Source organism: Schistocerca cancellata, chromosome 8 (genome assembly GCF_023864275.1).
Source record: "Schistocerca cancellata isolate TAMUIC-IGC-003103 chromosome 8, iqSchCanc2.1, whole genome shotgun sequence".
Taxonomy (NCBI): Eukaryota; Metazoa; Arthropoda; class Insecta; order Orthoptera; family Acrididae; genus Schistocerca; species Schistocerca cancellata.
The window spans coordinates 246,283,673-246,310,694 of NC_064633.1; the positions used below are offsets into that span (position 1 = coordinate 246,283,673).

Sequence of the window (27,022 nt, forward strand, 5' to 3'; positions counted from 1 at the left end):
ATTCATTGTTTTTGTTGGATTCTTGGCCTACACATAATGATATCTATGCCTTTCAGGAGTATGACAAAAAGACTGTTAATACAATTCAGATTCCATCTAGAACAACCATGTGAGTATTGATAAAGACTTTTGTTTGACTGGGAAAAATATTTTTAAGGAAATAGTTGGACAATATAATTTCTGACAGCTCCATGTCATTTTTTGAGGTGTATCAGCAGAACAGTACTCTTCAATCGCAGTCATTTGTGCATTATCAGTTTGTATCATCAGCATGTTTTACAAATTGCTTTCAGTATATGTAGTATGCAGCACAATAAGCAGACCAATGACCAGGAGCACTTCCTCCTCCACTACAATTCTGTCCAAATAAAACAAGTAATTACTATGAAGTGCCTGAAAGCATTAATTTTTCTTTTCCCAGGTATGCCTGATGTACGGAAAAATATTTGTTTTCATCAATCAAATGGTTCAAATGGCTCTGAGCACTATGCGACTTAACTTCTAAGGTCATCAGTCGCCTAGAACTTAGAACTAATTAAACCTAACTAACCTAAGGACATCACACACATCCATGCCCAAGGCAGGATTTGAACCTGCAACCTTAGCGGTCGCTCGGCTCCAGACTGTAGCACCTAGAACCGCATGGCCACTCCGGCCGGCTTCATCATTCAAATGACAGTTTACTTTACTGTAAAGATTGTAGGCAATAAACAAGGAACTCATTGATACTAAAATATATGTTATTCAAAAATTATAATAAGAACTATGCTATAGGACTGTTATAAAATGATGTATGTGGAAGAAATATTACATTTCGATAAATTAAAGTCACGATTGATGGAAGTCATCTGCAATGTAACTTCAAACACCACACTGATTTATTTTCCTCTGCTAGTCATCATTGTAAGAATTACATATGCAACAGTTTAGTTGTTGATACAAACTACCTCGAATTCAAAACCTTAATAGTATGTGATATTTTTTGCATCATTTAGGTACTTCAAACTTGCAGAGTCACTCCTGATATATGCACTATGCAGCTCTACACTCGACTGTCAAGACCAATCATGTGCTAGGCAGGAGTGGCTGTACAAACCGTTGTCATACGTGGTTCTTTATATGATAAAAATTACTAATTCCAACAATTTTTAAAAAATACTTGCAGTGCTTCTCAGCATCTAAAATTTCGACAGTGGATTTCTTTTGTTGAATTCTTCCAGCATAAAAAATTTCAGGGTGGGTTTCAACATGTCGGAATGGACAATTCCCTTGTAAGGTTAGTACTAGCCAGCTAATCTGTCTCTCTGTGCATTTTTCACATTTCTGTATGAGATTTTCCAGTTAATCAATTGCTATAAATGAAAGTCAACATGAGACATCAGGTTCTGGCTAAAATTCAAATACTACATGTATGCACAAGAAAACAGGTAGCATTCTAGACAACTTAACTAAACTACTAAGTTTCTGTGACATAACAGAACATTAAACAGAAGCTTACATTTGCAATTTTATCAACAGGTACATTCACTCCAAGATCATGGGAGGATTCACCAAGACTTTTTAGCCACTCATCACTTGTGCTTTGGTCTTCTGTCTCATCTGCATCATCATCAGGAATTTCACATAACTCTTTTAATGCCGTCATCTTGTCTTGCAGTTCAACTGCAACTTGACCAGTTAGAGACTGCAGAATGGCTTCCACTTTGAGCTCACACTGCTTAGACAGCATTTCAAGAGCTTCCAAGTGCACAAGACCTAGAAGCAAACAACACAAAGTCTTCATAGTTTAAAGTAAATAAAACAGTACAGTTATGAACAGATTCAATAGCAGGCCAATATTTACCTCCAGCAAACGAAATCACAGCACTACTGATAGACATGTTTAAAAGTAGCTTTTAGAAGAACAGGTGGGTCCTTCCCCACTTAGCACCTAAGGTCTGTGTGGCCTGCTCTTCCATCCTATACATATTCCTATTTCCCCCTTGTAGAACGAACTAACAGCTTTATCTACATTTAAATGTGTCTACTGGCAGTGGTACTGGAATTTTGCCTCTTGGAGGTAAGTACTGGCCAGCATATAGCATGTTCATTGCCAGGCCCACATGGAAGCAGCACAGTGGTTGTGATCTACGAGCTTAGCTGCAACCAGTGTGCAGCATACTACATGAGCATAGCAACCAACAAGCTGTCTGTCCGCATGAATGGGCACCGACAAACTGTGGTAAAGAAACAACTGGCCCATCCCCTTGCTGAGCATGCCAGCCAATACGACGTTCTTCATTTCAATGACTGCTTCACAGCCTATGACATCTGGATCCTTCCAACCAAAACCAGCTTTTCGGATTTCTGCATGCGGGAACTTTCCCAACAATATATCCTGCGCTCCTGTAACTCACCTGGCCTCAACCTTCATTAGTCATTGTCCTTACCCATCTAGCTCCTTCCCTGTTCCCATTCCAGCACCACACATTCCTCTATTCCACCAAGGCTTTCACAGCCTCTTTACTTCTCTTCTTTTCTGCTCCCCCCTCCCGTCCGCCCACCATCTATTCTCCAGACTGCACCTAGCTGCCCTATCCTCTCTCCACCTTATCCCTTTGTGTGCTTCTACAAGTAGCATTTTACCATCCTCCATTCCCACCACACTATCCCTCTCCCTCCCTGCCACAGTCTCCTCCTTACCTCCACCACCTGGTTGCTTCTCCCACCATGCACTGCTGTTTGCAGTCTGGCCTCAGCAGTGAGAGACTGTGGTCATGTGTGTGTGAATTGCATTTGTGTGAATGTGCGCAAGTGTGTGTGTGTGTGTGTGTGTGTGTGTGTGTGTGTGTGTGTGTGTGTGTATATTTCCAATGAAGGCCTTGTTGGCCGAAAGCTTACTTTCAGACAGTCTTTTTGTCATGCCTATCTGCAACTCAGCATCTCCACTATATGATGAGTAGCAACTATCCTTTTCATAATACTGTCATGTTCCATCCTGGATTTTTCATAGTCTGATACGAATTTTGTGATTATTTGTGTTGGCATATAAGTGGCATTAACTGATTTACATTTCAAGTTCATTTCAAATGCATTTGTAAACAAAAGTAACAATCAATATTGGACTTTCTGTTGTTTGTAAGCGAAAGGTTAGATCACAGCAAATACATATGGCATCAATGGGACAGTGTGGTCCTTCCACTACACATTTAGCTTCAGTAAAGCTGTCTTCACCATGAAGTTTGGTTTGAATACCACAGTACTGGAAATGGTCCAATTACAGGTGGCAAACTCTGTTTTTCTTTTACCAAAAAATTGATTCACATGGTCACTTACAAGGAAATTAACAAGGTCTAGTTAAATTAGATTCTTTTTCACACACACACACACACACACACACACACACACACACGCAAAAGTGCATATCATATTAAGTACAAGGGAAAACCCTTAAGACCTTTGCATTTTTAGTATGACACCTGCAAAACTGTGGAGGTGCACATGGGTCTACAGACAAGTGATAATTGAACCAATGGTAATTTATTTAATTTCGAAATATTTTCCATGTGACATTTGATATTGGTTACTGAAAAATCATTTCCTGGAACCAGCTATTATCCACAGAATGCATACTTTTCTGACTAAGATTCACAAAGCTCAGTCTGCACCTGAGTGTATTACCAACAAGTATCATGAGAAATTAGGTACAGTGTCAAAACCCAGCGCCTACTGGAGGCACCTGCTACAGACACCAAATATTTATAAATTGCAATTTTTTTTTTCCTTCGGCCCACATTGAATGTTGGCATCATTATATGCAGTGCATTTACATCTTAGTTTCATTAATGTACACAATGCTAACTCAATCTCTAACAAACCCAGAGACTGTCTATATGTATGTAAAGGCTGTTAATGGTGCTAAAGTTATTCTCTGCGAACTCATGGAAGACACAGGAACCAAAATTTAAGGTAACAAAGCAAAAGCAGAAATGCTGAACTCTGTTGCCAAACATTTCTTCACAAAAAGATGTACAAGAGTACTGTCACTTTAATTTGCACGCAACTGTAATTATAAGTGATATACACTACCAGTCATTAAATTGCAACAGCAGGAAGGATATTAAACAATGATATTTTACCTAGTTTGCACATATCTTACAGTAGGAACAATGCTAGATTAAATTTGTAGGTAATTTGAGGGTATACAGGGCGTGAAATCTGATACATAGAGCTACTACCTTTGGTAGCAACATAGTTCTGACATGTCATTGGGTGCACAACAGTCGACACAACACTCTGCTCTGCATCAAAGGAAGCCACAACAATTGTCACCTCGGTGACAGACGTTGTTCTCTCTGTCTGAATACTTGACTTTCTCTAAATAAGTCTATTCCGTAAGGTATGTGCTGTGGCTGCACAGCTGACCGAACAATATGTCCGACTTCTTGACTGCTAGTCACATGCAGCCAATTTCATGACAATTAATTTGGCCTTCCTGAACCTAGCAATTTCATGTTTGCATGGCAGAGCTGAGAGTCCAACCGCACAGGAGCAATATTAATGAAACACAAACTGTAGTTTTGATAGGACATGTTCTTTTGTTGCCTGATTCCAACACTTACTTGTAGATGTTTCTCTTTCTTACACGAGGTGTAACACAGTCATCTCACAAATAATCTACATTCAAATGTGATTTCTGAATAATAAACAAACTGCGTAACTTTCCATATGTATATAATGTAGATGGTGTTACTCCTGCTTTGAGTGTGTAGTATTATTCATCCCAATTCGATGTTTATTGCCTGCTGCCTTCCACATGCTGCAGTTTTACTGACCAGCAGTTTAAGTATTAGTGTCATTGACACTGAGAAACAGATGAAATTTTTAAAATTGAACAAGGCTCCAGGAACCAATGGAATCCCAAAATGCTGAACATACCTCAACAAAAAACTGTTCCCAGTGTTTGGAAGAAAGCACATGCTATGTCTGTTTACAAGAGAGATGACAGAAGTGATCCACAAAACTACTATACTGCTTTAGAATCCTAGGATAAATTATTATTTCAGACGTAATGAGGTATCGTGAACAGAATCAACTTCTCCATGTCAACTAGCATGGGTGTTGAAATCAATAGTCACGTGAAACCCAACTTGCACTTTTATCAAATGGCAGCCTGAAGGCCACTGATTGAGATAATCACATAGATGCAACATTCCTCGATTTCTAAAATGCAAGTGGCTCAGCATCATACCTAAGCTTACTGATGAAAGTACCGTCACACAAAATTTGTAACTGCTTTGAGGGTTTCTTGGTAGTGAGGATGCATAAAGGAGTGTCATCAGCAGGTGAAGTGCTTCTGGCTTGCCCCAGAGAAGTATGTTGGGACTCTTGCTATTCATGCTTTACAGGAGTTGTACAATAAAGAATGGTCATATTCTTTTTTGACAACATACAACTCAGATTTATAATCTGGAATGTTGTTCTCAAAATAGTCTCCTCTGGATGTGATGCACTTGTCCCACCATTTCTGCCAGTCTGCAAAAACATGCTAGACACAATTTTTTGAAAGGTCCTTCAGACTCGCCTCCACTACTTTCATGACTAAGCAGTAGTGAGCTAGCAGTAGTAAGCTACATAAGCAGTAGTGTAAAGATCAACACCACTGGACAGCAAGTGACTGGAAACAAGTGATTTGGAGTGTTGAATCACATTATACCCTATGGAAATCTAATGGAATGGCTTTGGCGAATGCCTAGAGAAAGTTACCTATTCTCATGTGTATTTCCAACATTGAAGAAGGAGGAAGTTGCATTACGACATTGGTTTTTTGATGCTTACTATGTGGACACCTTATTGTGCTTAACCAAACACTAACTACGATATGGACACATTTTACAGCATTGTGTACTGCATGCAATAGAGGAACAGTTCGGACTGATAATTGTTTGTATCAAAGCAGCACCTGTGTGGCAATCATTCATGGGCAATAACATTTTTGAAATGGACTGACCTGTTGAGTCCCAACTTGAACCCAACGAAACACTTTTGGGAAGAGTTAGTGCGTAAACTTTGCTACAGAGCCCAGCGCACACCATTGCTACATTCTCTAATTTTGGTTCTTAAGGAAGAATGGGCTGCCATTCCGCCACATACATTCAGATACCCCATTGAAAATGTCCCCAGCAGTGTTCAAGCCTTCATAATGATGAAGGGTGGACTACCCGTATTAAAGTCCAGTAATAGGTACCCAGATGCTTTTGATTAGATAGTGTAAAAGAAGTAATTTACATTGTTAAGGGACATGAAAATTTTGAGTATGATGGGAGAATGGAATTTGATAGCAGGTACAGGAAAATACGGAAAAATAGTAGGAGAATATGGACTAATAGAAGGGAATGAAAGAAGAACCCACCTGGTACAATTCTGCATTGCTAACACTTGGTTTAAGAATCACATAAGGAGGTTGTATGTATGGAAGAGACCTGGAGACACTGGAATGGTTCAGATTATTATACACTGTATTAAAGGCAATGTCCTGACTGACTGACTCATCATTGCCCAGCCCCTAAGGTTAGAAACTTGAAATTTGGAGAAGGTGTGGACGTTATACTGTAGGCATTATTTATGAAGGGCTTTTTTGAAATTCCAAACCTAAGAGGATGAAACACGAGATGAAGGGTTTTTTTTTTTTTTTTTTGAAAAATGCCGCTATCACAGCAATTATGAAGCTAGACCTACAAAAATTTGTATTTGGTTTCTTGGTCAGAAGGAAATAAATATTTGTGTCAGCATTTTTGGAAGTTTAACCTTATGGGTGTGAAATATTGTGTGAAAGCTCTTTTTAAAAACACTATATCATTATTAAAGAACTACTACAGCATTTCTGAAGATACATCTATCAACACTGGTATCTGACTTCAGGGTTACAAACAAAATAAAAAATAAAAAGAATTACAATTCTGTCAGAGAAACCAAAGAAGTTGTAAGAGCAGTTGAAATGAATGTATAGTGCCTTGAAGAGAGGTTCTAGGATGAGCATCAATAAAAGTAAGTAAGGGTAATCAAATGAAGTTGAATTAAATTAGGTAATGCTGCAGGGATTAGATTTGAAACTGAGACACTGTGAGTAGTAAACAATTACTGCTACTTGGGCAGATTGAAACAGAGATGATGTAAAACGCAGACTTGCTATAGCAAGGAAAGCATTTAACTAGTGAGTAGGCACTGAACTGAACTGTGGAGAAAAGAAATGTGTGGCACAACTTGACTAAAGGAAGGGATTCTATGATAGGACACATTCTTAGGTATCATCGAGGAATTGTCAATTAAGTATTAAAGGGAAGTGGGGGTAAATATTGCAGGTCCAGAAGGATGTAGGTTACAGTAGTTATTTGGATATAAAGAGGCTTGCACATGGTAGATTAGCACGGAGAGCTGCATCAAACCTGTCTTCTGACTGAAAACGACAACAACATGATGAGTAATACTTTTGCAACTGTTATACAAAATCTGGAAAGTGTCACAATTTCTTAAATTAATTTTGGAACCATCCCTCAGAATGTAACTAATCATGGTAAAGTAACATGCAGTCTTTTCTTAAAAACACATTGAATTGGAATGTAACTGATTTCAGTTTCTGTATTCAGGAATAAACAGAGAACAGTATAATACCTTTGTTTTATGGTCACAACAAGATTAGGGTTTAACATTCTGTTGATGGTAAGGTCAATGGAGATTGGGCACAGACTTGGATATGACAAGTCAGCCATGTCATGTCATTTTTTTGAAGTAATCATCCTGGCATCGGCAGTAAAGGATTTAGATAAACTTCTGAATGGTCAGATGGGATTTGAACCCAGTTCCTCTAAAATGCAAGACCATTGCATTAAACAGGGTTGTCACCCTGCTGGGTGTGTTATTGAGCAGAGACAATGTCTACAAAAGTTTTTAATGTATCAAAATACACCACAATGTATATCCTCACTCCATGGCTATGGAGTATTAATGCCAAGTCCCATAAAAATAGAAGTGTTTTTGACTCTTTCAACTTTGCCTATTTTTAAGTGATATTTTTACTGTTTTTATATTTTTATATTTTTGATCTGATAAAAAAGTAGCAAAGTGTACACTGAGAAAATACAACATACCTTGAAAATCATCAAACAGTGTTTCGAAATGTGCTTTCCTCAAGACTTCTTTATCTTCATTTAATTTATCTTCCATTTCAGCTCTCTCTTTTGCTTCTCTCAAAACCTGTAACAAGAGCAGTTGCTTCTTAAACATAATGTATTATGGACCAAGAGGGAAGAACAGTAGTGTGATTTGCAACATTGTTTCCAGAGTTGATCTGGGTCCTTTGGCTTGGAGCCATGTGGAGGGTCTCAGTCAAAAGCTTCGTCAACTATGTGACAGTCTTGGCCGCAGATTTCTGGACCCTTCTTATCGGGTGGGGAATTGTAGGATGCCCCTTGACAGGTCATGGGTGTACTACTGCCATCCCTGTTTAGGGAACTAGGAATATTAACTACTGCTTCCCAATATATTTATTCCTTAATGAAATTTGTCATTAAAAATATATCACTTTTTCAAACCAACAGCTCAATTCATGGAATCAATACTAGAAATAAGAATAATCTTCACAAGGATTTAAAGTCACTTAGTCTTGTACAAAAAGATGTGCATTATTCAGGAACACACATTTTCAATAACTTGCCAGCAGCCATAAAAAGCTTAACAACCAATGAAATTCATTTTAAGATAAGCCTAAAGGATTTATTGGTGGCCAACTCCTTCTACTCCATTGATGAATTTCTCAGTAGGTACAATCTAACTTCTGCACCAGTTCAGTGCAGTAATGTGTTCAGTGTAAATAAGTATTTAGTAGTTGTATTACAAGTTTATTACCTTATAAATAAATAAAAAACTTTTTTATTTTAAATTCAATGCATTAGTATTTGTAAAATAATTCTTTCATATAGCATTCATTAAAAAATGACGACCATGCCACTTGGGACCTGTGGAACGGTACATTAGCTTATTTGTTTGAGTTGTAAATATTTGTCATGTATTGTTATTTTTCTGACATGTTCTACATCCCGGAGGACCTCCTCACTACGGGTCAATTGGAATGAAAGTAAATCCAATCTAATCAAAGTTGACTGTTGGATGTTTTTACTGGTCACCAGATTCTGCAGTGAAAGTGTCAGAATCATTCAAAGAAAGTCTACAGTCAAGTGGCACGTAAATACCCAGATCATGCGATAACAGTTGGAGGTTACTTTAACCTACTGAGCAACAGACTGCAACATGTATGCATTCACAGCAGTGGGTACAGACAAACAGTCCTGAGAAACACTTTTGAGCACTTTTCTGAAAACTCTGGCAACCCACACACAATGAAAATATCATCCAGATTCTCACACACAAGGAAACTGATGAAAGGGGCCAATTCTTTCCGAATTTGGCCCAATACAACGAATCCAGAACAAGCAGTCAACACTCACGTGGACATTCCATTACTTTATAGTCAAATTAGTTTTAAAGACCCTCTACCTAATAATATACGCAGTAGTAATTTCATTATGCACTTAAACATCATAGGTCTGTCTGAAGGAATAATCAGGAAGCTTTATGATATAGAAATTTTGCTAGAAAATGTGAAACAATCTGTGAAAGTAATATGCCTTATGAACATTGGCTAAAATCTGAAAATATCAGTCTCCTAAATAAACTTACAGGTTATAAACTGGCTACCAGCTTTTGTAGGACCAATGGGTATGGAGGCTCTTGCATACTAGTTCATTCTACAGTAGACTATGATATCAGACAGCCATCTGAATGATGAAGGTACATTTGAAAGTTGTTGTATACAACTTAAAGAGTATAACATATTAATTATCAGCATATATCACACCCCTGGGTACCATATAAGCTCTGTATTTTTAGATAAGTTAGATACATTGCTAAATAAATTAAAAAGTGAGAAACTGTACAAGAAAGTGGTTATATGTGATGACTTCAACATAGATGTAAGGACTGATGACAAATTTTCTTCACACTTAAAGAACCTGGTAGCCACAAATGGGCTGAATCTCAATTTTGATCAGTATACAAGAATTACAGCGACCTCTGCAACATGTATTGACAATATTTTACGAGGTGCTTTCAAGTTCTAAGGCCTCCGATTTTTTTTCTCCGGACTGGAAAGAGATAGAAACATGCTCATTGTTTTAAAATGAGGCCGCATTCATTGTCAATACGTCCCAGAGATGGCAGCACCATACGGCAGATGGAATTTTACCACCAGCGGCGAGAATGAGAACTGTTTTAAATACTTAAAATGGCAACGTTTTCCTTACTTGAACAGCGTGCAATCATTCGTTTTCTGAATTTGCGTGGTGTGAAACCAATTGAAATTCATTGACAGTTGAAGGAGACGTGGTGATGGAGTTATGGATGTGTCGAAAGTGCGTTCGTGGGTGCGACAGTTTAATGAAGGCAGAACATCATGTGACAACAAACCAAAACAACCTCGGGCTCGCACAAGCTGGTCTGACGACATGATCGAGAAAGTGGAGAGAATTGTTTTGGGGGATCACCGAATGACTGTTGAACAGATCGCCTCCAGAGCTGGCATTTCTGTGGGTTCTGTGCACACAATCCTGCATGATGACCTGAAAATGCGAAAAGTGTCATCCAGGTGGGTGCCACGAATGCTGACGGATGACCACATGGCTGCCCGTGTGGCATGTTGCCAAGCAATGTTGACGCGCAACGACAGCATGAATGGGACTTTCTTTTCGTCAGTTGTGACAATGGATGAGACGTGGATGCCATTTTTCAATCCAGAAACAAAGCGCCAGTCAGCTCAATGGAAGCACACAGATTCACCGCCACCAAAAAAATTTCGGGTAACCGCCAGTGCTGAAAAAATGATGGTGTCCATGTTCTGGGACAGCGAGGGCGTAATACCTACCCATTGCGTTCCAAAGGGCACTACGGTAACAGGTGCATCCTACGAAAATGTTTTGAAGAACAAATTCCTTCCTGCACTGCAACAAACACGTCCGGGAAGGGCTGCGCGTGTGCTGTTTCACCAAGACAACGCACCCGCACATCGAGCTAACGTTACGCAACAGTTTCTACGTGATAACACCTTTGAAGTGATTCCTCATGCTCCCTACTCACCTGACCAGGCTCCTAGTGACTTTTGGCTTTTTCCAACAATGAAAGACACTCTCCATGGCCGCAAATTCACCAGCCATGCTGCTATTGCCTCAGCGATTTTCCAGTGGTCAAAACAGACTCCTAAAGAAGCCTTCGGCACTGCCATGGAATCATGGCATCAGCGTTGTGAAAAATGTGTACGTCTGCAGGGCGATTAAGTCGAGAAGTAACGCCAGTTTCATCGATTTCGGGTGAGTAGTTAATTAGAAAAAAAATCGGAGGCCTTATAACTTGAATGCACCTCGTAAGTAAAAATAAAGATGATGTCAGATCACGGATAGCCTGGGCTTCAGAAGTGGTGATGTTGGGAGTAGGATTAAGGTTTTTTAAGAAGGATTGAGAGGCAAGGCTGGAAGTGAGAAATTCCTGGAAGGTTTGGAGAGGGTGATTTTGAAGAAGAGGAGGTGGGTGCCGCTGTGACAGAGGACAGAACTGTTCCAGGCAGGGTTCAATTTTGATAGTGTCTTGGGGAGTTGGATCATCAGGAGTAGGATTAGGATTATTTTTCTTCATGGCAAAGTGATATTTCCAGCAGAAAGTACGAGTGTAGGACAGTAAATCTTTGACGAGGGCTGTTTGGTTGAATCTGGGAGTAGGGCTGAAGGTGAGGCCTTTGGAGAGGACAGAGGTTTCAGATTGGGAGAGAGGTTTGGAGGAAAGGTTAACTACTGAATTAGGGTGTTGTGGTTCCAGATTGTGTTGATTAGAATTTTGAGGTTTTGGGGAGAGTGGAGCTGGAAGTGGGAGATTGAGTAGATGGGAGAGACTGGGTCTGTGTGCAATGAGAGGAGGTTGAGGTTCGCTGGAAAGGTTGTGGAGGGTGAGTGAGTTGCCTTTCCAGAGGTGGGAAACCAGGAGTTTTTTGAGGTGGAGGGTGGCATGCTGTTCTAATTTACGGTTGGCCTGTAGGAGGATGCTCTGAACAGCCGGTGTGGATGTGGGAGAGGAAAGATTGAGGACTTTTATTAAGGATAGGAGTTGATGGGTGTGTTCATTGACTGAGTTGATGTGTAGGTGAAGGATTAGGTGGGTGAGGGCAATGGATTGTTCAATTTGGAACTGGTATAGGGACTGATGGAAAGAAAGGTTACAGCCAGAGATGGGAACTTTAAGTGTGAGGCCTTTGGGGGTAATGCCAAATGTCAGACAAGCCTGAGTAAATAAAATATGGGAGCGTAATCTGGCTAGGGCGAAGGCATGTTTGCGAAGGGAATGTAAATAAAACTTAATGGGGTTGTTGTTGGGATGTTGTGAGGGTGACATGGTATTAGAAGGTGGAAAGTGTAACATGAGGATGAAATGAAAATGAAAATATATGGGGAGAGATAAAGGTGAACTAGAAAGCAACTGGAGATCTGGTGTGAAAAAAGTCGAAAAAGTGTTGGTTAAAGCTGAGCTATGTTGATCCTGTGGTGAACTTGGGTTGGTAAACAACGATGTGTACAAAGGTTAGGTGGTTGTGTTGCCGCCAAAACACGTTAAAGGGTGGAGAAATTTGTGAAAATTTCGAAAAAACTGCATGTAAATGTATTAAAAGGAGTGGTTTTGTGGTGGCAGATTATGAAAATGAGGCTAACAATTGTCTGACGAAGAAATAATGACATTAAAACCTGTGGGAAACGGCTAAAAATGATCAGTGATGTGGGAAAAATGGAAATAAAGCGAAAGTTGTTAGAACTAGCCGAAATGGTTGTTTAATAGGTGAAAGGAACTGTTTGTGAACTGGAAACGGTGGATTTTATAGCAGCGGTAGTGTTTTGGTTATGGTTTGGAAGTGGGTTACATATTATTGAGTATATATAGGCGGGATAAAATTGTATGGTAGATTACAGTAAAAAGGAGAAGGTGAATACAAAGTGAAGCTACTTGCAAAAACAGAAAGAGAAATTAAGATGACAGAAAAGATTTCGAAATGCAACAGTGACAATAACAAACGTAATTGTTGGGTTCAAATTAATTATATGAATATAATAGAGGGAAACATTCCATGTGGGGAACGTTTCCCTCTATTATATTCAATATTGTAAGTAGTTATAATTATCATGTAAAAGAAAAGTTTCTTCTAGATTTAGGAGTATCAGACCATAAAGCGCTATTTGTATCACTACCGAAGCAAAATTCAGTCTGTAGGAATTTCAGTCAAGAAAATGTGGAAGTATTTTGCAAAAAACTAAGCCAAACCATGTGGGCAGTCAGCAAACACACTTCCACAAGTGACAATTACAATAACTTTTTAACTGAATTCTTGGGTATATTCAATGAATGCTTCCCTTTTGTAACAGTGAAGACCAGGTCCCAAAAAAGTAGATCCTGGGTAACAAAAGGAATTAGAGTGTCTAATGCTACTAAGAGGAAACTGCATATGGAGGCAAAAGTAAATCTAAGCCCTCAATTTCTTAAGTACGTAAGCACATACAAAAAACACTCGACAAAATAGTTAAACTAGCAAAACATACTGCGAATAATAACTTCATTTCAAATGCAAAAAAAAAAAAAAAAAAAAAAAAAAAAAAAATCAAAATCTGTTTGGTCTGTTATAAGAAGCGAAGTTGGCAGAGAGAAAATGCCCTTCTAAAATAGTGATAAATGGTAGAGCTGTTACAGAACCCAGAGCCATTTGTGAATCATTCAATGACTTTTTCATAAACTGTAACAAATTTGGTGACTGTTCACCACCAAAAACAAAGCCCAACATGACAGACAGCAATTGTCCACATTTTAAGTTTTCTCATGTTTCCATCTCAGATGTCATCAAAATCATAATGTCCCTAAAAAATTCAAAATCTGTGGGGTGGGATGAGGTCCCCACTGAAATAATAAATATAGTCTGTCACAGTATTGCATATCCACTCTCATTTATAATCAACCAATCTTTTGATGAGGGATGTTTCCCAGATCGATTGAAATATGCAGAAGTTCGGCCCATACATAAAAAAGGCAAACAAGATGAATTGGGCAACTATAGGCCAATCTCACTGTAACCAATTTTCTCAAAAATATTTGAAAGAGCTGCACGTGATCAGATTGAAAATCACAATTCATCTAACAGCATTATCTTAGGCAATCAATATGGTTTCAGAAAAGGCCGCAGCACAATCCATGCAATAAATGAATTAGTCACAAAAGTCAGCAGATGTCTTGATGATAGAATGTGTGTGTCAGGCATCTTTTGTGACCTGTCCAAAGCCTTTGACACAGTAAATCATGACCTGCTTCTCCAAAAACTGGCACACTATGGTTTTCAAGGCAAATCTCTTAGCTGGATGTCAGCATACTTGGCAAACAGAAAACAAAGAGTACTTATTAATATCAACGGCAAGAAATTTCTCTCTGGCTGGAAACACATTCAATTAGGTGTTCCACAAGGTTCAATATTAGGGCCACTACTTTTTCTGTATTATATTAATGATATGCCATGTCAGGTCCAGTCTGATACTATCCTCTATGCAGATGACTCAACAGCTGTAGTCTGTTGTAAAAATGAGGTAGACCTAATTCGTCATATTGAACAAACACTTGGGGAAGTGGAGTCATGGGTCAAAAACAATAACTTGACATTAAATTTTACAAAAACAGAAATTGTTCATTTCACCACAAAACAATCTGCACAGTCTGTAAGTGAAATAAGGTATATGGACAAAAAATTAGAGACTGCAGACTGTCAAATTCCTTGGCGTTTTAGTCAATAAAAACCTGTTATGGAGTCACCATGTGGACAACATACTGGGTCGACTGAATAGCCTTGTATATATTATGAATATCTTGTATAGTATTACTGATTTAGCTGTAAGAAAAACTGTATGTAATGCATATTTTGTCTCAGTCATTAGGTATAGTATAATTTTCTGGGGGTCTGAAAAAACAAATTTACTTAAAGCTTTTAGACTACAAAAAAGAATCATCCGAGCAATGGTGGGAGCAAAACCAAAGCAACATTGTAAACCTTTATTCGTAAAACTAGATCTAATGAGCATTCCAAGCATATACATCTATGTAACTCTCACTTTCATGAAAAGAAACCCTCAACTGTTTAAGGGCAACTTCTTCTTGCATCAATATGATACTAGATATAGAACGAGCTACATGTTACGTACCCACCGTTTAAAATCATATGAAAAAGTCCCATACTATATGGGCATGAAATTTGTAAGTAAAATATGGAAAGATATGGATGACCCAAATGTAAAACGTACCAAAAAGGGACCTGGAAAAATATCTGAAAGATAAATGTTACTATAGGGTAGAAGATTTCGTGAATGGCAACAATGCATTATAATTGTAATTAAAATACCTCTTTGAAGATGTTACACCATATATATTATTAGTTTATTGTCTATTTTTAGTATTATTATATATAGTGTAAAACTGACAAGTCACATATGTCACAATCTTTGATTGTATAAGGCATGTTATGTGACGATAAAAATTGAATTGAATTGAAATAGACTTTGTAGCTACAAATAGGCCTGACCTTATCAACAACATCAACACAGAGATCGGGATTAGTGATCATGTAACTATGGTTACTAAAATTATTAAATCAGTCAAGAAAACTACAAGACTATTTCTGCTAGAAAGAGAAAATAAGCAGTTGTTAGCATCTCACTTAGACAATGAAATTATTCCATTTAGTTCCAGTATGAGAGACACAGAAAATTTATGGGCAGAGTTTAAACAGACTGTAAATAGTGGTCTGGAGATATATGTGCCTAATATGTGGATTAAGGACAGAAAAGACCCACAGTGGGTGAAATGCGAAAAGGGCTGAGGAAGCAAGAAAGAAACATACAAATGATGACATGCAAATGTTAGTAGATACTTGTACATCTGTAAAAAGATCTATGCTCAAAGCATAGGCCACAACTGCCACCATCATACATTAGGAAAAGATCTGGCCAAGAATCCATGGAAATTCTGGTCCCCTGTAAAATCACTAAGCAGCTCTAAGGCTTCCATCCCATCACTTGTTGACCTCTCTGGTGTGGCAGTAGAAGATAACAAAGGGAGAGCAGAAGTTTTAAATTTCATGTTTAAGAAATTGTTCATGAAGGAGAATTGTACAAACATACTGTTGTTTGACCATCACACAAACTTGCTTATGGACGACATAGTAACAGGCCCTCCTGGCATAGAGAAACGACCAAAAGAGTTGAAAACAAATAAGTTGTCAGGTCTGAATGGAGTACCAATTCAATTTTACAAAGAGTACTCTGGCATTGGTCCATTACTTAGCTTGCACTTATCACGAATTCCTTGCCCAGAACAAAGTCCCAATTGACTTAAGAAAAAGTGCAGGCTTCTCATGTGTATAAGAAGGATAAAAGAAATAAGCTGCAAAATTACAGACCAATCCTTAATACTGGTTTGCTGCAGAATTATTGAACATGTTTGAATATAATCAATTTGTTGAGACTGAAAAGCTTCTGTCCATGAATCAGCAGAGTTTTAGAAAGCATCACTTGTGTGAAACTCAGTTTGCCTTTTCTCACATGATACACTGGAAACTACGAATGGAGGGCACCAGGCAGAGTCCATACTTCTAGGTTTCCAAAAAGCATTTGACACAGTGCCCCATTGCAGACTGTTAACAATGGTATGAGCATACGGAATAGGGTCCCTGATATGTGAGTGGCTCGAAGACTTCTTAACCAAGAGAACCTAGTACACTGTCCTTGTCAGCGAGTGTTCATCAGAGACAACATTATTGTCAGGAATGCTCCAGGGAAGTGTCATGGCTGCTGTTATTTTCTATATACATGAATGATCTGGTCGACAAGGTACCCAGCAATCTGTGATTGTTTGCTAATGATGCTGTGATGTACAGGAAGGTGTGATTGTTGAGTGACTGTAGGACACAAAGTGACTTAGACAAAATTTCTAGTTGGTGTAATGTGTGGCAGCTAGCTCTAAATGTAGAAACATAAGTTAATGCAAATGAATAGGAGAAACAAATCCATAATGTTTGAATACAGCATTAGTAGTGCCCTGCTTGACAATGCCACACCGTTTAAATACCTGGGCATAATGTTACAACGCGATATGAAATGGGACGAGCATGCCAGGATTGTGGTAGGGAAGGTGAATGGTCGACTTCAGTTTATTGGGAGAATTTTGGAAAAGTGTGGTTCATCTGTAAAGGCGACCACATATAGGATACTAGTGCAACCTTTTCTTGAGTACTGCTTGAGTTTTCGGGATCCACACCAGGTTCAATTCAAGAAAGACATCAAAGCTACTCACCGGCAGGCTGCTAGATTTTTTACTAGCAGGTTCAAAAACACACAGATATTATGGAGATACTTCAGGAACTCGAATGGGAATCAATGGAGGGAAGGCGACTTTCTTTTCGAGGAACACTACTGAGAAAATTTAGAGAACAGGAATTTGAAGCTAACTGCAGAACAATTACATTGCTGCCAACATACATTTCATGGAAGGACCATGAAGGTACGATACGAAAATTAGCGCTCATATCGAGGCGTTGTAAACAGCTATTTTTCCCTCATTTTATTTGCGAGTGGAACAAGAAAGGAAATGACAGGTAGTGGTACAGACAACACTTTGCCACACACTGTACGGTGGCTTTCAGAGTATGTATGTAGGTGTAGATGTAGATGCTGCCCTCTGAGCCATTAGCTACCCAACTCTGACCTCTCTTCCTACTTCTTATCTCTCTCACCTACCCAATCACCCAACCCAACAAAATCTCCAACCCTAGCCTAGTCCACCTGCTTAACTGCAATTCCAGAATTGCAGCCTAGCTGGCACAATGTAGGTGAACAAAGGGCGGTGTATTTTTATGAAAGCTAGTAAGTTTTCATTCTCTTTTGTGGGTGCACAATGGTTCTGCTATTCAGTGAGTGGTCTCCTTTACTCCTAAATTACTTAGATTAAAGTTTATGTAGTGTAGTAAGCGATATTCAAATAGGTTACAAGTGCAATGGCAAAATGTAAATTGCTTAGGCTATGTTACTCTTAACTGGGAACGAAACACGTAGAATCAAACACTGGAAAGTCTGGTTGGAATATCAACACTGTTGGAAAAGATAAAGCGCTACTTACTGTAAAGATGACACATTAAGTTACACACGGGCACAATTAAAAGACACCTACACATAAGCTTTTGTCCACAGCCTTCATTAGAAAAAGTAAGAGAAACACGCACCATTCATTCACAAAGCAAGCATACCTTACATTCACGACTGCCAACTCTGGCACATCAGACCAGAATTTCTGAGCTGCCCGAGCTGCAGAGTTTTGTTTATAATCAAAAATGTAGAAACAAATGTATCCAGTTTGTAGGATGACCACAGAATATGCTTTGTAAATAAAATTGAAGCATGTCTGATGTAAAATTCCCTTTAATTACTTACACTAAGCTTAAGACGGAGAAACCAATAATAATTGATTCTAACAACTGCTTTGGAAGATAGACATGCAAATAAACCTATCAATATATTTCAGTTAAGTAGCTGTCCCATAGAACACCTCAATTGTAAGAACCTGAAGATAGGAGCACTTATATTACTAAACGACCACCCTGGTTCACGGTACCAATTGCAGGTTGCCCAAAAAAAATCTGCTTTTCAATATTTTGCATAAATATTGACCAAATTTAAAATGCTGTCATAATCTACCCATTAAGAGGTATAAACTTACATTAAAGCTTTAACACAATAAGATAAGTATTACAGATAGAAACTGTGTGTATGTCTTGAGGCAGAGTCCCTCACCGCCTGCAAATATCCTGAATATATTCATCCTTTATTCGAGAATGAAGTCACCCAGTGACTTGCAATAAACTTTACATACAATTTCAAACCTTTACAATTTTTTTTTTCACTTACTTCCCAACAAAATGACGACAGGGGTAAAGTATCAATACAACATTTTCACTGTTCATGTAATCAAACTGCTGCTCTCAGGAATCACATTTTAATTTATTACTACTACTAACTCTATTTGCAACACATTTTGCACACAGTATTGAAATATACCAGTGGATGCATCAGCAAAATTATACAATGGTTCAGCACATAGTTCACGATATGGAATGTCAAACAGTGAGACGTGTGAAAAATTAGCTTTCAATTCAAATGGAGCAGAAATTACATGGACAATAAACATCCAGTGTTTGATAATGAGAGCACCTAGCAACTTCCAACAACTTTAAATACAGTTTTAAACCTTTTCTAAACTTTTTCTCACTTCCAAGCTGAACGCCAAACATTTAACAGATAAAATTATTTGTAAAATAATCAGAGGTCTGAAGCTTTTTCATTCATGGAAGATCAACTCTTCAAAAAATTGGGGGGGGGGGGGGGGGTGTTTACTGGTTTATTCTTGAAACACATACATACACGATATGAAGAACATGCTTAGTGACCATATCTCTGTGAATGTCTAATTTTCCCAAATTTACTGCTTACTTCTGTTTTAACAGTGCTCTTACAGTGCTTACTTCTGTTTTAAGTGCTCTTACAGTGCTTACTTCTGTTTCAACAGTGCTTTTAGAGCACGTCAGAGCTTGTCAAATATGTTACTACGTTAAGGTAATGACTTTGGAGATTATGAACTGTGCTGAATACATATTTTAGCACTGGTTATTAGAAATCTAATAAGTATACAGAAATCTAAGAAGTAAGTAATAAACTTACCTGTGAGAGGATAATTTTCTCTGAGAAAATCTCTCTCTTTTTTCTCAGACCGGGATCACCCTCTTGTAACACTTCCATTGTCTTTTTTCCTATAGTTTCCAATGTGTCAAGACCACCAGTAATTACTTTGCTTCCTGTGGACTCCACAAGCTTTGTTATTGTGGACACACCAGAAAAGACACGGCTGAAGCCAAACAATCCTGCACCATCTTGTGATTGACTTTCTGTCGATTTTTCCTCTGGAACTGAGAAATGAAGAAACAGTGTGTAAGATAGGGGAAAAATTTATCATTTTTCAGATTTTGTCTATAAAATTTCTTGTTACATTGTGTAATAAACTTTTTCAGGCAGATTTTAGGTGTTTAAGGTGTTTTCTTAAGAGTGTGAATAGCTGGTACTACTACATAAATGCTACCGCATTCGCAGAGTACGCCATACATGCCAGGAACTCTTAAAAGCTACATTGTCTTTATAATGAGGCGTAACATATCTTGTACTGGAGGTGGGCTGGGACACTGGCCTTAGTCCATGTCCCTGCGGCACACATTCTACCTTGCTAGTCACTGCCCCGTAGTATCGAAGTAATGCAGCCAGCTTGGCCTCTTTCATTAATTCATGAGGTGTCTTATCGGTGGCAACTGAAAGCTTTAGCTATCTCTCCTTTGCTGTAACCATTTTCCTTGAACACGTCTCAAGTGCAGAAATTCTGACTGTAGATGGGCATCATCAGAAGTAATTTTTGTCCTTTGATCTAATGTGTACAAGGTGGTGAAGGCTATGGGCATTTGAGGACCTGTCAGTGTGCATAGATTTCCTGTACACTGAGTGACTAACGCTGAGAAGTATATTAAGCATTCACAATATATTAAACAAAGGAAACTGAACATTGCCTAGAAAACAGGCATAAGACACTATTTGAAAAGATGAGTGTCTACGTTCATGTATTATCATTTTGGGATTCTGTTATAAAGGAGGTGGCTGAAATTAGAATAAACAAACAATTTTAAAAGAAACCAGGGGTGCACACTGCACACTTAGTGGAGCTTAGTGACAGGCTTTGGATACTGACTGAAAGTGAAGATGGATGCTCGACACTGGTAGGGATGTGAGAGCGACAGTTTAAAACATGGCACCAGCCCCTTGTGTCCCCTGATGTCACTCGTCCTGCAGCGGTCTGGAGGTGCTACAAGCTGCCCAACTTGACTTCTGTGCACGTGTCACTTCAGCTCTCTGTGGAAGGTTCCAGATACTGCTACTGCATTTACACATGGTTCAGTCACATTAATGTGACCACCTCCTATGTTCAGGGGCAATGTGCAATAACAATTCACAAACTCTAGGTGGCAGGACTAGCAGTGGAGGATATATAAAGCCTGCCAGGGAGGAGGGGGGGGGGGGGGAGTGAGTGGAAAACAGTGCATTCGTGGTCATATTGTGGAAATGGAGCAATTTATCTGATGTGCAAAAGGGCAAGATCATCAGCTTGTGGGCCAAGGGTTAAACCACTTCCGAAATGGCTAAGTTTGTTAACAGTTAGCATAGCGTTGTTGTTAAAATATACTGTGTGTGACAAAGTGACGCTATCCAACAATGCACCGAGGCAACAACTGTGCACCAAGGGCCGTAGATGACAAGGGCGAATGATGGCTAAGGAGATAGGTACAGGAAAACAGACATGTAACTGTTGAACAATTGACCACCCACATGAGCCAAGGGGGTATGGACAGTGTCTCTTCAATGACCATTCAGTGAATGTTGCTGATTATGGGCCTCTGCAACAGGTGCCCAGTTCATGCACCCATGCCGTCTACTGTTCATCAGCCACAAAGGCTCGAATTTGCATGCCAGCACACAAGTGGGCATCCAATGAGTGGTGACAGGAGGCCTTTATACATGAATCATGATTTACTCTCCATCGAACTGAAAGTAAACACTTTGCAACACTTGCCAGAAGGGTAAATGCCGCAGGAGGGAATGTTATGGTCTGGGGAATGTTTCTGTGGCATTCCCTGGGTGATTTCGTCACTGTGGAAGGCACAATGGATCAACACAAGCATGCATCTATCCTTGAGGACCATGTCAACCATTACATGCAGCTTTCTTTTCCTCAGAAGAATGGTATCTACCAATAGAATAATGCAAAGTGCCACACAGTTTGCAGCGTATGCGCATCATTCGCAGAGCACCCCTGGCCACCAAACTCCCCAGATTTACACCCGATTGTGAATCTGTGAGAATACCTTTACTGGGCTGTTTATTTGTGAAATGGATCCCCCAGCTGAGAAATCTAATGCAGTTGGCCATGACACTGAGTCAGCCTGGCTTCGTATCCCTGTTGGTACTTTCCAGAACCTCATTGACTCTCTTCCTGAACGTATCACAGCAGTCCACTGTAAAAGATAGTTATTCAGGTTTTTGACAGCTGGTCACATTAATGTGACTGGATGGTGGAACATCATGTCATCCCGAAATCAGCACATGTGCAATGTTTTGAACAATTCTAACAGATGACAGGATCATTGTGAACCATCAAAATGGCATCAATGCAAGACACTCATTACAAGCAGCATGTTGTGATTGAATTCTTGGTTGTGAAAAAAGAAACGATGGTGAACATCCATAAATTTTTGTGTGTAATGTATGGTCATGATGTAGTTGACTGGATGAAGGCTAAACAGAGTTCTGGCTTGGAACGTGAGAGACAGTGGATATATTTAAAGGCACACTTGGCCAGCCGAAGTGGGTCAACTAGATGGGTGGAGAAGCCAAGCATGCAGCCCAGGCATGCAGAACATGACCGATGGAGACAGCTGAGTGGGGAAAATCCAGAACAAGAGTGAGCAAAGTGGTTCTCTTGCTGGACACAGTGGCAATATGGAGGCACCAGTGACTTGAAAAGAGAATGAATCATGCTACTCCCACAAAAAATACATAACATGCCTTACAAAAACATGACACACCATAAAAATGGCAATGATGAGATGAGCTCATTATAATTTTAAACCATGTACTTCAAAAGTTATACATGTTTTAATTATAATAGTTTATAAAATTAATAACAACGGAACCACTGAATCAATTTACTTATGATACGTCATATGAAAGCTGTGACATCTGTTATAACAACAACACATTACTTTTACAATAAGGCACGTACAAAAAAAAAAAAAATTTACAAAGTACGAATCAGGCCCACAGGTCACGAGAGTTTGTCCAAGCCTAGATTAAACCATCAGTTACAAGTAATACGATCCAATGCTCATCTTCCAATCAGGTAATAGTCCAGAAAACCTGTTAAATAATTGAAATAGATAGTAATGTATATGGAAACCAGTGAAATAGTTCACATTACTACAGTGCTTTGTCCATGAATTGATAAACTTTTTGTTGGACGCCTTCAGTCCAGATGTTTTCTCAGTTTACTACCAGTCTTTTGGAACACGATGTTTGACCACAAATGTCACACTGTGCAGTTTCGTTACTTTTGCCTCACACAAAATGTCACCACAGATAACAAGATTTCTGTCTTTTATTTATTGTTGACAACCACATGCAACTGCACATAAATCTGAATGTAAAATTTCTGTACCCCATTTTCCTGTATTATAGCACATTTGTGCTACACATGAGTACAAGACTGCAGTCAAGAATGCACATGTAAACATGTCATGGCTTCTGCAAAGGAATGATGGCACTGTTCATGCAGTGGGGTGATTTTGCACTTGGTAGTCCATCCCAGTTCCAACTGTTATTGAAGGAAGGAAAATGCTCCAGCTGTGAGTCACATCCATACTGGATACAGCTACTGAGTCATGGACATGAAGAAATGTTCCTAATGTGTGTCCCTACTTCTGGTGTTTTCAATATGTATTCATTTTCTTGTAGATTCTGCAGAGAAGCTCCTCATTTCTTAAAAGTCCACCTAATTTTCTGTAACCTCCGGTACATCTGGGTCTCAAACAGAAAATGCGGGTCTCAAACACTCAGATTCTCTTTTACAGTTTTCCCAAAGCTCATTACTATCATTAATTTTTCTTATTAATCCACACAAGTTTTTTGTAACAATTCATATATACTCACCTGACTGTGCACTTTCTGTTTCAGGTTCCTCAGACACAAGAGTTGCACTGCTGCACTTGTTTTGACTCTTCCGCTCACGTTCTGCATCGAGACGGGCTAGCTCTTCTGGGTCTGGAATTCCAATTCCTGTTTCAAGAACACTGCTGAATCCATGAGTGACTTGACTGGTCAGAGTTGAGACACTTTCTGTAGCAGTTGACAAGAGAGAAGAAACACCCCAGTTGCCCCATCCTCCCCATCCACTGCCTTCCTGTAAATAATATTTACTGAAATGTCTGAATTGTATGTAAAAACCTGACACAATTTACTTCTGGGCAATTATCACTCAAAAGAAGAAAGAAGTGCAGAACAATTCCATATAAAATAAGGATGAGCTTTTATCAAGTTTTTTTCTCTTTTCATTGTTAGTGTTTTACACAGGCTGCTCGAATTTTTGCACTCCGTTGGCTATCTCTGTGAATGCATCAAGACTGCACATGAAGCCTCTGAATCAAGACATGACTTTTATAATGAATAAATAGAATGAAAGAAAAACTAAACAGAGACATGAACATTATGAGCTATTGGCCGGAACAGTTTTTATGAAAAAGAATACAGGTACTCATTGAAGGCAGAGAGCTGGGAGAATGAGCAGCTCCTGGTTTCCTACAGAGATTGTACAGAATGATTCAAAAGTTTCTGCACAAATAGTAGTAGATGAGAGATGTGTTGAAATTCTACTAGTTTGGAATACAAACTTATGGTCTTGGAAGTAATTCTGGGCCAGTGAAAGCTTTGGAGTGTTAAGAACAACAAGGAAAATCAATGCACATGCACCGTAAGCTCAATAAAAATAATGTAATGATTACTTAACAATTGTCTACATTACAGACGGTGTCCAAAATGGCAACCACCGCATTCAATACAGGTGCAATATCTTTGTAGAAAGTTCTGGCACTCTCGTAAAATGCCTGATGTACTTGGTAGAGTGTGCCAGAACTTTTTTTTACAGAGATGTTATGCTTGTACAGAATGTGGGAGTCACCATTTTGATTGCCTTCTATAATATACACCATTAATGAGTAAAGAGTAAATTATCTTTACTGAGCTGAAGGTGCATGTGCACAGAGTTTCCTTGTTGTTCTTCACACTCCAAAGCTTCCAGTGACTCATGATTACTTCTAAGACAGTAAGTTCCAATTCCAAAGCAGTTCTACTTCGGCTCCTGTAACAATTCATTCAGTTTGTGCAGAACCTTTTGAATCACCCTGAATAAAAGTTAAAGAATTTTATTTTAGTTTCTTTTCTTTTCAGAGGGAAATGCATTGAGCTTAAAGAATAAAATCAAAGATTTTGAATCCTCAAATAGGTGCTCGTAAAATGTTTGGGTAGTGCCAACTCAACTTTTGTTAATTTACCTTATGTTGTATTACACTACCGCATATACTACAATAAAGCATATCCTAGCTGTTTGAAATATTAGTTGCTTCCTTGGGGACGAAAGAGTGATAGACTGGGAAAGTGCGGAAAGGAGAATGAGAGGGACCTATCTGTGGCGAGCACAGGATTAGGATTACTGGGCAGAGGCAGAAGGTGTATACAGGCAATATTTGGTTGCAGAGCTTGCTATAAACTATGATAGCTGTGATCTCGGTGCCTGTTTCACCACCCAAGTCACATGGATTCTTCCTCCAGACACCAATTTCTCAGAACTCCGCAGGTAGGAACTGGTGTTGATTCTTGTTACCCACCTGGCCTTAATTTACATTAATTTCCTCACTCTCAAAATTTCTTCACAGTAACTATTCCTTTCCTCATTCCCTTTTACTTTTCTATATCTTTCATTTCCTGACTTATCTATCCCTCCCCCCTCCTTCTATCACATACAAGGCACTTAGCTTTCTGCTCTTATTAACTTATGCACAATATTTTGACTCTAATCTCTGTCTTGCATATTATTCACCGTTAACATCTTAGATTTCCAAATATTGTCCGGTGCAGTCCCCAACAATCTCTCTCTCCTTCTCGTCCCACCCAGTAAGTCTCCTGTGAACTGGGATTCCGGGTGGCTTCTCTGAGCTCTCCCCATTTCCTAAACCTCACAAATCCTCCTCCTTCCCCTTCAACACTTCTGCCAGAAGAAGGAGCCACTGTCTCTGAAAGCTTGCAAATTTTAAATACCTTTATATGTATGTTTTCACATCACTACTTAGTGAGTATATTTCTTATCTATTCAATTACATTTTGTCATTTGGTGATCTTTATTGTGCGGTCTCGCCTCATGCTCACAACAGGTAAGTCCCTCTCCATCCTGGGATCAAGTAACTAGCCCCCTCTTTTTTAACCCTCTGCAGTCTATTCCTCCTTCCTCCCCAAGGAAGAAGCAAATAGTTTTGAAACCTACGATATTTTTCTGTACGTGTGTGTGTGCCTGCCTCAGTTTTATTGTTTTACTGAGTGCATTTTTCTTTTGATGTATTATATGCTAATTCTGGTATGCACTACTGAAACTTTAGTCATGAAGGAAAGGCAAAAAGTAAGGTGTATGTGAATGAAATGTATTTTTTGAGAAGTCAGGTAGAGGTAACAAAAATGGAAAAGATGAGAAATGAAAGTGTTAGAGGATAATGTGTGAGCAATTCCTGCACTGTATGAATGGGGAAAAAGATGACACATGAATGGGGAAAAAGATGACACAGCAAGAGTGGTTGAAGAGAATTGTTGAGAAAAAGATGCTTTGAAAAATGCGCGAGATGAAGGTGGAAACAGAGATGTGTTGAGAACAGCACAGAAATGCTGTGTTCTACGTAGTCTTGACCAATGGTGAGAAACTAACAAAATGCTGATGAATCAAACATACTAAACGACATAACTGAAAAGGCATGTAATGGGTTCTCAGCAATCTTTACTACTATTCTTGATTAAAAGTTTTTCTCATGGCACATTTAGTTGTGAAGTTTATAGCAGATGAGAAGAAGACCATTTAAAAGCTTAACAACTTGTATCAGAGCAGCTTTGTGTAAGGGCGAGGTATCTTTTTACTTACAATCTAGGGATACAAAGTGCATTTTCTGCAGGTTATGCTCATGAGAAAAGTGACA

The 27,022-nt window shown here is 38.9% G+C and overlaps 1 protein-coding gene across 1 annotated transcript in view; it reads right to left on the reverse strand.

Moving 5' to 3' along the window:
- LOC126094886 (protein FAM114A2) overlaps positions 1-27,022 on the reverse strand; it is a 65,991-nt gene that overhangs the window by 22,104 nt on the left and 16,865 nt on the right. The window contains exons 3-6 of the mRNA XM_049909522.1: positions 23,943-24,192; positions 19,863-20,107; positions 8,127-8,232; positions 1,499-1,755 (exon numbers count right to left, since the gene is read on the reverse strand). Coding sequence (XP_049765479.1) covers positions 1,499-1,755; positions 8,127-8,232; positions 19,863-20,107; positions 23,943-24,192 — 858 coding nt within the window. The remainder of the gene's footprint in view (positions 1-1,498; positions 1,756-8,126; positions 8,233-19,862; positions 20,108-23,942; positions 24,193-27,022) is intronic.